General features: G+C 32.8%; 1 protein-coding gene across 1 annotated transcript in view; it reads left to right on the forward strand.

Annotated features, from left to right (window-relative positions):
* The window catches only part of tcf4 (transcription factor 4), a gene marked incomplete at its 3' end in the record, with an annotated part of 142423 nt that extends 130501 nt beyond the window's left edge, over positions 1–11922 (forward strand). The window contains 4 exon segments of the mRNA XM_082141625.1: positions 3466–3586; positions 7194–7344; positions 9626–9855; positions 11786–11922. Coding sequence (XP_081997751.1) covers positions 3466–3586; positions 7194–7344; positions 9626–9855; positions 11786–11922 — 639 coding nt within the window.
* Positions 11923–12410: the final 488 nt, after the last annotated feature.

Consider the following 12410-nt stretch of genomic DNA (forward strand, 5'->3'; position numbering starts at 1 on the left):
TTAATGAGTTGTGATGTCATAGTCAGGATGAGTCGTTTTAGCAGTTTAGTTTCCATAAATATTGTTTTTTGTACAACTTTAAGGTTCTATATGGAATATTATAAAGGGTTCCGTCTGGCGTTTCATATAAAGAACCTTTTATGGATTACATCATTTTATGGATTTATGTTCAGTTAATTAATACCGCACATTTTTTATTGCCTTTTTTTTCTTTCAGATATTTCATCATAAATCATAAATCATCATAAATTAGGTATCATTGAAAGCTTAAACTCTCAAGATTCATCCCGTGAAAACCGTTTAGAAATGGCATTTTAAACCCTTTTATCGAACTATATTTTTGTGATATCCACTTTAAATTTGGAACATACCTCTTTGATTCTCTGGCAATTTTGGAGTCCAAATTATTTTGTAAAAATGTATAACTTAATTGAATGTTATGAATTCAACATCTCGTAAACATACTTTATCACTAGAAACATTTTTAAATAACCCATTAAACAATTTCTCCTTAAATACAACCTTTTTGGAATCAAGATTTCTTTGAAATTGAGTTCTAAACAGAACCTCACGGAACATCATGGAGAACATCATGGAGAACATCATGGAGAACATCATGGAGAACATCAGACTCCTTTATTTCAAAATAAAAGTGCTTTTAAATAACTTTGGAAGGATAAAGTCTGATATGATCATTTAAAGACTTTTATACTTCATACGTTAAGATCCAAGTCTGTTACAACAGATACACACTGTTTTTTACCTATTCTTAACCGTGTGTGTGTGTGTGTGTGTGTGTGTGTGTGTGCTGTCAGTAGGACGTCTGGTCCTCATCTCTCTCCTCTCTCCTCTCTCCTCTCTCTCTCTCACACACACACACACACACACACACAAATAAACACCATTAGTCTTCGAAGGTCTCGGTTAACGACTAACCCCCTAATTAACTACAAGACTGAGAAACTGCAGGAACTCCGGGAGAATTAGTTTCCCACAATCACTTTTAAAGGGATCGTTCGGCCACAAAAGAACATCCTGTCATTATTTACTCCTAAACATGATCGTGTTTCTCTTAGAACACAAAAGAAAACATGATAATGACGTATTAAATGATAAAATAGTGCATAAGGATATATGAACCATAATTTTCATTAATTGAAATAAAACTGAAATACAACAAAATATAAATATTAGATTAAAATAGATACAAATTTAATCTCCTTTCATTCCTTCAATCCTTCATTTTGACAATGTTTTCTAGTACTTTCTCCTCCATTTTACACATTTTACCCGTTTAAATCTGCATGATCCAAAAACTCTGTCCGTTTCAAAACGGTTTCCATAGGAGGAATTTTGTCTGTTTACATTTTCGAATTATACTAATTTATGTTAATTACTAAAATATTAGATGGAGGGGGAGGCAATAAAATAAGTGCACAAATAAAAATAAAAATAATAATAATAAAAAATATTAGTTGAAAACCCTAAACGAAAAAAAAAGCAATAAAAAGCACTAAAACTATTAACTGGAAATAAATGCTAAAACTGAATTTTTTTTTTTTTTTTTTACTAAAACTAATAAAATGAAAAATAAAGCATGAAAACTAAAGTTAAAAAATTCAAACTGAGATAACACTGGCTGCGATGCCACCTTTCCATCTTCTTTCGGCGACATTTCGTGATATTTGCATGAAGCCAGCGGGAGACAAAAGCGTCCCAGCGCCACACTGTCATCGGATTAACCGGAATTACAGCGAGAGAGAGAGAGAGAGAGAGAGAGAGAGAGAGAGAGACTGCGCAGGTTCTCAGATTGTGTCCTTAAAACAAAAACAGAGCGACTCGGAGAGAAGCAAACTTGTGCCAAATCACAATTCCTGCTGGATGTGTGTATTATCCAGGGAATTAGGGAGCCCACAATTAAGCATATGGGCATTAAGATAATTGTCAGTTGTGTTGGCGAACGTGATGGCAGACAGATGGATCAGACTCAGCCCGCTCCACGCTCGGCACCATGGGACATTACTTTGGATTTTACCTGCCTGAATAAATTCACAGTGTTTTCACCAACAGAGAAAGAAGAAAGATTAGGAGAGAGAGAGAGAGTTTGGCTGTGTTCACATACGCTATCTCTATAGTGTGTGTGTGTGTGTGTGTGTGTGTGTGTGTGTGTGTGTGTGTGTGTGTGTGTGTGTGTGTGTGTGTGTGTGTGTGTGTGTGTGCAGCATGTGGATTTTCTGTGTGTATGTTTGGTAAAATATGCCGTTATATACAGTACAAAAATCATGCTGTGCGAAACACTCAATCCCACAATGCAACTCAATCCAGTGTGACCAACACACCAGAAGTGACATCAACGGGGGGTTTAGAAATATATTTTGAATTTGTTTTTATTTAAAAAGTAATTATTTAAAATATGAAAAAAATTATGTTTAAATAATTTGTTTGAATTTGTCTCTTTCTTGACACATTATTTTTTTATGTATCTTTATTATTATTATTATTTATGATAATGGTAATTATAAATTATTATTTATAAATAATAATGGTTAGTCATATGCAACTAATACATCATTATTTAATGTTTCATTTTATTATTATATTATTTATTTCTTGACTCTGAAATATGTTTCAAATATTATTTTAATTATTACTTTGTTTGTGTTTGTCTCTTTCTTGGCACTTATTTAGTTTTTTGTATCTATTTTTATTATTATTTTCAATATTTATTTAAAAAATAATTATAAAAAAAAATAATAATAAATGTTGTATTTATGATCATATTATTTATAAATGTATAAATAATAATGGTAATGTCATATGTAACTAATAAATTATTATTTAATTTTTTACTTTAAAAAAATGTTGATCCCGTCTTGACTATATACATAATAAGAGTTTATATATTTATTTTAAATATTTTTTTAAATACTTTTTTTTTTGTGTCTTTTTCTTCACGTTTATTTATTACAAATCAGCTTTAATTCAACCAAAACCTTCATTCACATTGGAAATGGTACATTGAGTGCATTGCATTATGGGATGTATTATTCTGCACACACACGGCTCGTTTTTGTTCATTATTCAGTTTTCCATGCATCAGAAAATCAGCATCCTGAGCAGAATATATATATATATACAGAAACACTATGAGTAAATAAATCTGAAGCGAGAGTGAGGATGTAAAATGGAGGTGTGTGTGTGTGTGAGGGTGTGTGTGTGTTGTGAAGGTGTACGGCGCCCTCTGTTGGCCGCTCATGAGCGCACTGAACTTTAAGGCCTGTGTGTGCAACGGACTGAATGTTCCAGATGATTTTATATGCTTTTGAACCAATGCATTTGCATTTTAGATGTTTTGTAACGTCTCTCTCTCTCTCTCTCTGTGTGTGTGTGTGTGTGTGTGTGTGTGTGTGTGTGTGTGTGTGTGTGTGTGTGTGTGTGTGTGTGTGTGTGTGTGTGTGTGTCCAGGTGGGCCATCGTGAGGACGGTGTGGGTTTGAGGACCGCTCATCCCATCGTGACCAATCAGGGGTCGGTTCCTGTGCCGTCGGCCACTTCCCCCGACCTCAGCCAGCCCGACCCGTACAGGGGTGAGACACACACACACACACACACACACACACACACACTCAGGCTGGCACAGTGTGGGCACAGAACGGGCTCAATGCCAACCCTCTCTCTCTCTCTCTCTCTCTCTCTCTCTCTCTCTCTCTCCATCTGCCGCCATTTTAGAGCATCTTCACAAACACAGATGCACGTATAGCATATTCCCACGCTCATGGAGAACAGGGAAAAATCAGGGATTTCTTCTATTCCAGGCCTGGAAATGAATATATACACACTATACACACACACATATATACAGTCAAACCAAAATGTACTCGGAAACCGTCAACATTTCTCACATCATCACAGTTTATTCGCTATAGTTTAGAAAATGGTAATGAAATATGAGCAGAACTCAGTTGATATTTGACTGGTTTTGTCCGTCCTTCTGTTAGACTGTCTCACACATGAATTATGATGAATATCTGTCAGCTTTTAAATTTAACTACACAATTACATAATACCAGTTTAGCTCAACCAATCACCAAGCAATGCTTCATTGTGTTCAGTCTGTGTGTAAAAAGAGCATTAGCAATTAAAGAAAAAACACTTAAGAAAACATGATCAGATCAAAGTGTCCCAAATTTGTAATAAATTTGACTGGTATGAAGAATATTTGGGGTATAATATGTCACAGTTTACTTTATACTGCTCTCCTCACTTACATTAATGAACTATAGTGTCCTGATCACACTAGTAAAAAAATATCAGAAATTATATCTGGTATATCTATAAATTATAAATGTTTAGGGTTAGATTAAAATTCTTAATTGAATTAGAGAGTAATTTTGCCCTCAATAGCATCAAATCATCATATTAGAGTGATTTGTGAAGGATCATGTGACACTGAAGACTGGAGTAATGATGCTGAAAATTCAGCTTTGATCACAGGAATAAATTACACTTTACTATATATTCACATAGAAAACATCTGATTTACATTGTAATAATATTTCACAATTTTGCTGATTTGACTGTATTTTTGATGAAATGAATGCGGCCTTGATGAGCAGAAGAGACTCTGTCAGAAACAGTTTCATTGGTTTTAAAGCTCAAAGCGCTGATTTGCCCGTTTCCCTGCGTCCGCTGGCCGGCCTCCAGCCTAATGTGTGAACAATTATGAGTGCGTTAAACCGTGCGCTATATTTCAAATATGAATATGTAAAAGGAAATTGTATATGACCTGGGAAGTGAGGCGTAAAAACTCCAGGCTGGTTTAAAAGCGGAGCACTTACTCTCTCCGAACGGAGATCTTGGCAAACGCTCTCCTCTCTGGAAAACACAGCCAAACAGTTAATGAGGTGCTGAGTGCTGGAAAATATGAAAAAGAACATTATAAATAATAGGACTGTGGATCACAGATGATTATTTGTGAATGGCATCCAGAAGGAATGAATCACGATGTGGTTTTCATCCCGCCGGAGCTCGTATAGCAACACTATACCATGGTATTTTAGGCATCTATAGGGTTAAATAGTCTGTGTTTTTACTACATTAGCATTTTTGTGTACACTGTGAAAAAAATATATATTTTCATGATTTTTATCTTTCGTCAAATCAACTTCAAACTGTCGTGGTTCAGATAACATCATATTTTGACTTTCTATTTATTAAAGCAATCTCCTTCATTGTATTAACTCAATTTTTTTTATTTCAATTAACTCAAAATTTAGGCAACCAGGTAACTTACTTTTTTAAGTTAAACCAACAATAATTTTTTCACAGTGTTCATTTACAACGGTGGTGCCGCCAAACTACTTTTCCTTAAGAAAAATATCATATTTGGGAAGTCACTGATTGAAGTAAACTGGTCATTTTGTGTTTTGTGACCATATTACCATGTACAGTAATACCATTGTTTTTAATTAAAAGTATTTATTTGTAGGCATTTACCATGATAATATACCAACTAATATCACAGTATTCTTTGAAATGCCTCGGAGTAAATAATAATATGTAAATATAGTGGCACAGTATGTTCAGGTCAGTACCATGGTGTTTTTTAAAGTAACACAGTATTAACATCACTGTATCATGGTACCACCACAGTATTTTTTCATATCATATTTCTGGACATACACTAATGTTATTTATTCATGTATTCATGTATTTCATCAGGTCCCTTTCCACAGGTGTATTAATCAAGCACAATGCAGTCTGCATTCATAATCTAGGTGCTTGATTTTATACACCTGTGGAAAGGGACCTGATGAAACCCATGAATAGGCGTGTACCAAAAAGTAATATTATTGTGTTTTTTATTTCTAATTTTATTTTATTTTATAATAATAGTAATAAATCTACTATATTTATTCATGTATAGGCGTGTACCAAAAAGTAATATTATTGTGTTTTTTATTTCAAATTTTATTTTATTTTATAATAATAGTAATAAATCTACTATATTTACTTATTTATAGGCGTGTACCAAAAAGTAATATTATTGTGTTTTTTATATCTACTAATACATAATTCTTTGAAATACCAATTTTTTTAATTTCTTTCTTTTTTTTTTGCATAAACTTTTAATGAATTATTATATTATTTTGTTTTGGCATGTACTTTTAACAAATATTTTTTATTTTTTATTTTTTTTATGCTTAAAACTGTGTGTGTGTTTTTTTTTTTTGTTTTTTTTTTTTACATCTATACTAATACTATTTATTTTGCCATATTTTGGTGTATACTTGTAATGTTTTTTTTTTTATTGTTCTATTTTGGCATAATGAATATTCTAGTTTATTTTGGCATATGCTTGAAATGAAAAATGTGTATTTTATCATTTTTTTATTTTATGCAAATACCATGAAAATATTGTGGAGTTTTTTGACATCCGCCAAAGTCAAGTCACCTTTATTTATATAGCGCTTTTTACAATACAGCCAAACTAACACAAGTGTTCTTTGAAGCACCCTAGAGTAAATCTCTGAATATAACAGTATATGAATATGGTAATCATTCTTTACCATATTTATGTGTACCATGAAGTACCATGCTTTTTTTAATGTAAGTCTTTTGTGAAGCTGAAGGAGAACTTTCTCCCGTCTTCATAAAGTGCTTCCCATTAGTCGCAGTGTCTTTCCCAGCGATGTCATTTCCTGTAAGCAGCGAAGCGTGAAACAAGCCTGGTTAAACTTCACCAGCCTTAACCAGTTCAAACCGGTTCAAACCAGACCAAACCAGATCAAACCAGCCGTGAAGGAGAATAAACGCCTGTCCCGAATCAAGCTTTTGTTTCCTCTTCCTTCTCCTCATATCCAGTCTGACCAGCTGTCTGAAACAACTCTAGAACTCCATTCATCCTCCCACCGCTGCACACACACACACACACACACACACACACACACACACACACACACACACAAACACACACACAAACACACATTCTGTTGTTCTTTCATGTTCTCTCTGCTGAAACTGCTGTCAGAATAATTCATGCAGACGTTTAATAATGTCCAGGTGATCAGAATGATAATGTTTGAGGAGATGATGGAGATGTTCCTCACTAACGGTGTGTGTGTGTGTGTGTGTGTGTGTGTGTGTGTGTGTGTGTGTGTGTGTGTGTGTGTGTGTGTGTGTGTGTGTGTCCAGCTCTCTCGAGCGGTCTTCAGGGTCAGAGCACCTCATCTGTGAGCTCCGAGATCAAATCTGAAGATGAAGGAGACGAGAATCTCCAGGACAGTAAATCTCTGGGAGCGAAGAGCAAGGAGGAGCTGGACAAGGACCTGAACGCTTTAGAGAGGTCAAGATCTAGGTAAACCGTACGAGAGCTTCGCTTCATTCAAACGCCCGCTGGACTTTGATGAAGTGACGCGTGTTCTGAGAGGCAGCTAAACGCACAGATGACAAACCCAATTCAATTCAATTCGACTCACATTTATTTCTATAGTGCTTTTCACTATACACATCGTTTCAAAGCAGCTTTACAGAAAATTCTAAACGAAATCCATATAAAACGGCTGATATATGCATGTGTTCATCCGGAGTTTTACTGCAGGAAAAACACATCAAATATTTATGTTCATTTTTAATTGATTTGTTTAATATAACACTTTAAAATAAGGTCTCATTTCAGGGTTAATATAGTTAACTGAAACTTTAACTAAAAATATTATGTAAAAAATTTTGTAAAATAATAGTAAAATTAAATTAAATTTTAAAAGTAATATATAACATTTAAAATAAAAGTTTAAAAATACAATAAAATGTAAAAAGTAAAGTAAAAATAAAATAGAATTTTAAAAGTAAAATAAAATAGAATTTTTAAAGTGAAATAAAATATAAGTTAAAAATACAATAACATTTTTAAAGTAAAATATTTTTTTATTAAATTTAAAAAGTAAAGTAAAATAGAATAGAATTTTAAAAGTAAATAAAAATAAAATAGAATTTTAAAAGTAAAATTTAAAATATATTTTTTAAATACAATAAAATTTACTAAGTTAAATAAAAGTAAAAAAATACAATAAAATGTTTAAAGTAAAAAAAAATGTTTAAAAGAAAATTCATTTAAATATTAAAATTAAATAAAATAAAAGTTTTAAAATACAATACAATTTTGATTGACTGAAATGAAAATGAATAAAAACTATATAGACAAAATTTAAACTTGAATAATAGCAAAATAACTAAAACTTTAACTAAAATTAAAAAATAAAAATATTAAATTACACTGAAAATATAAAAATAAAACTAATTCAAAATATTAATTAATATTAAACTATAACATACCACTGACAATAACTAACATTAACAGTGAGTAAATATATTTTACAGCATTTATTAACGTTTCTGTAGTTTTATAATAAACACACATAATTAGCATCAGCTCATACATTAGCATCAGTGTTAATCAGAGCACATGTGCTTCTCTTTACTGATCATGTCTTCAGGACTCGTTTGGGTTGTTCCGCATCTCCTCCGGTCTTGAGCCGGGTTTTAGTTGTTTCTCATCTCACATGAGAGTAGGGAACGTCCTGGATCCCAAATTCATCCAAACATTCCCAGACATTTCCAGGATAAACGCCAGACAGGGTTTATAGATTTCCACCTGGAATGACCAATTCGATTCAACTCATTCGATTCAAATTTCAAGAGACGATATTTGTGACTTGATGTGTGATTTCTCATGCCATTTGTTGTTATTATGCTTTTGCTATCTTTTTAACCTAAAATCAACATAACATTTTCCAGGGATGCACTGTTAGAGATAACATGATCTTCTAGCATTTAATCTTGAATTAAAATTTTATGTTCTTTACAATATCTTCTTATATACTTTATATATAGAGAGAGAGAGAGAGAGAGAATTTTTAATATTTTTTGTCTAGTATATCTTTATATATCTAGTATTTTATATACAGTACTTTTTGCATCTATGATATCTTTTTATGTACTTTTTATATACTATATATCTAGAATTATATATACTTTTTGTATCTATTATATCTTTTTATATACTATATAGAGAGAGAGAGAGAGAGAGAGAGAGAGAGAATTATATATTTCAAACCATTATATCTTTTTATATACTTGATATATTTAGTATTTTATATACTCTTTGAATCTATTAAAAAAGTACTTTATATATTTATAGAGAGAGAGAATTTGATATACCTTTGTATATACTTTTATACCTTTAAATATCTGTAATTATAGAATTTCCAGAATCTATTTGGAGAATCTATTATAACTTTTTACATACTTTATATATCCCCAAAAAATATATAGTTTTTGTTTCTATTTTCTTTTTATGTACTTTTTATATTCCATTTATCTAGTATTTAATATACTGTCTCTTTTTATATACTTTTTATACACTATATATATATATATAATTTTTATATACTTTTTGAATGTACTTTATATAGAGAATTTGATCTACTTTTTAAATCTATTATAAATATGTCCTGATGATGATGTCCAGTGTAAGTGTGCAGGACTGAATGTGTCCCAGAGAGAGAGAGATGATACAGTACGAGTACAGTAGTGAGACAGCGCTCTGGTCCGTGTTAAACCCACAGTAACAACGACGACGAGGACCTGACGCCGGAGCAGAAGCTGGAGCGTGAGAAGGAGCGGCGGATGGCTAATAACGCCCGCGAGCGGCTGCGCGTGCGCGACATCAACGAGGCCTTTAAAGAGCTGGGCCGGATGGTGCAACTCCACCTGAAGAGTGACAAACCCCAGACCAAACTCCTGATCCTGCACCAGGCCGTCGCAGTCATCCTCAGCCTCGAGCAGCAGGTCCGAGGTCAGTGCCTTCACTGCACACTCACTCGCTAATGTTATGTTTATGTGGAATTAGTCCACAATTATAACACTGAGTCAAAAAAAACATGCATACTGTATATAACCCAAGCGTTACACAGAATGAAATACTGATGTATAGGAACCAGAAGAGTTAAAGGGTTAGTTCTGTCAGTAATTACTCTCCCTCGTGTTCTTCCTCCCCCGCAAGACTTTAGTTCATCTTCAACACAAATTAAGATATTTTTGATTAAATCTGAGAGCTGTCTCACTCCTCCATAGGCTTCAATGGGATCGAAACTTGCCGGACCAGAAAGTTAGTAAAGACAGTTTAAAATAGTCCAAGTGACTACAGTGGCTCAACCTTAAGTTTATCAAGCCACGAGAATACTTTCTGTGCGCAAAAATTTCACGAGTTCACGTAGTGTAACAGCGCAGCGCTTCTGGATTGTACGTCAGAACGCAGGCTTACTATTGGCCAGCATCACACGCATCACACACATGACCAGCGTCGGCCAATAGAGAGCCTCCGTTCTGACGTACAACCCAGAAGCGCTGCGCTGTTACACTACGCCAGCTCACTCAGAGAACCATTTCTGGGTGAAGTATCCCTGTAAGAGCATGACCCATCCTACAGTCAGTGTATATCCTGCAGTTCACTGAATACTGTATCCCACAATGCATTGCTCCACTTCACCTTCCATTTCCAGCATGACCAATGAACCAGAAAGTAATATTAACTATGATTTTTAGCATCTCTTTATTTTTTGTCACTGTTTGCTCAGACTGTGTTTTTCTTTTCTTAAAAATTTGATTATTGCAAATATAATTAATAGAGTAATAATTATTTATAATGATTCATATGTCAAAATAATGTTTATATTTAATATTATTTTATTTACAATAATGAGAAAAATGTTATATTATTTATATTTAATAAAATAACTATATATTTTTATTCTATACACAATTTTATATTATTATTATTATTATATTTCATGTGATTAATAATTGTAAATAATATTATTTTTCAATGATACTGTAAATATTAATATATTTATTATTTTATTAATATTTTATAAATAATAATATTAAGTGTTTCCCCAATAAAAAAAATAAAAAAAATTAATATAGTACCGGTAATTATTTATAATTAATAGTCAAAATTAGATTGAAAAATTATATTTTATTTATAATACTAAAAAGAATTTTAAAGAAAGCAATTTTATTATTTATATTTAATAATATAGCCTAGTAATATATATTTAGAATATCATTATAATAATCATTTTTATATATATATGTGATTTCATATTTATTTATATGTATATAAAAAAAGTATGATCTATATTAAAAATAAACAATTTCATATTGTTTATATTTATATATATAAACTATATATATATATTCAAATTATTAATATCTTATCTTATAAGTAATATTATTTTTCAATGATATTAGAAATATTAAAGTCTTTAACACTATAAAAAAGTATTTTTCGAAGTTGCAAATTAAACACATTATTGGAATGTTTTACAAGGAAATTTCTAAATTTCACGTTAATTTCCATGTGTTCCTTGTCGTTTCTTTGTAATTATTTGTGAAATGTACAAGTGAAAATTGTCTTAAAGTAAATCCTGCACCAAATGTTGCTTGTGTTCGGCCGTAATGACACTTTTGTCCCTCTTGATGGCGGCGTATCCGTGAAACAGCATTTCTCCTCCTGCACACACACTTAAACCACTGCACTCGAGTGACTGTGTGTGTGTGTGTGTGTGTGTGTGTGTGTGTGTGTGTGTGTGTGTGTGTGTGTGTGTGTGTGTGTGTGTGTGTGTGTGTGTGTGTGTGTGTGTGTGTGTGTGTGTGTGTGTGTGTGTGTGTGTGTGTGTGTGTGTGTGTGTGTGTGTGTGTGTGTGTGTGTGTTCTCGTTCCAGAGCGTAATCTCAATCCAAAAGCGGCGTGTCTGAAGAGACGAGAAGAGGAGAAGGGGTCGTCGGACGGTCCTGCGCTCTCATTGGCCGGTTCCCACCACAGCATGGGCGAGGCGTCCAATCCCATGGGACAAATGTAAAGAGCCACACCCCCCCGTAAATGGTCAGAATATTTCACTCTACACTAATCTGCTGTTGTACATGTCCCATGATGTGCCTTTAACCCAAACCAAAACCTCCAATTCGGTTTGAGGAAACAAGCTTTTTCACTGCAATCACGTGTTTTGTCTCAAACTTTGGCACGATTGAACAGAATATTTGGGCAAAGTGATGCAGAACGTTTGGATTTCCCCCTCATTGGTCTCATGCCACTTTAACTCAACGGACTGGTTTTCTGTTGGTGGCTACAAAAACAAATCCTTAAAATAACCTATAAAAGTGTAACAATGGGCGCATTTTAACAACAGATTGGCCGTATGTGTGGGTTATAATACGTGTACATATAGATTTTGCTTTCAAACTATAGACTAAATTTTATTAATTCACAATAGATTCAATTAATAAAGCTAAAAGATGATGTTTGTACACAATGCACATTTGAACATTAAAAGGTTCATGTACACAATAT

This window comes from Leuciscus leuciscus (assembly GCF_965113295.1).
Source record: "Leuciscus leuciscus genome assembly, chromosome: 16".
NCBI classification, from domain to species: Eukaryota; Metazoa; Chordata; class Actinopteri; order Cypriniformes; family Leuciscidae; genus Leuciscus; species Leuciscus leuciscus.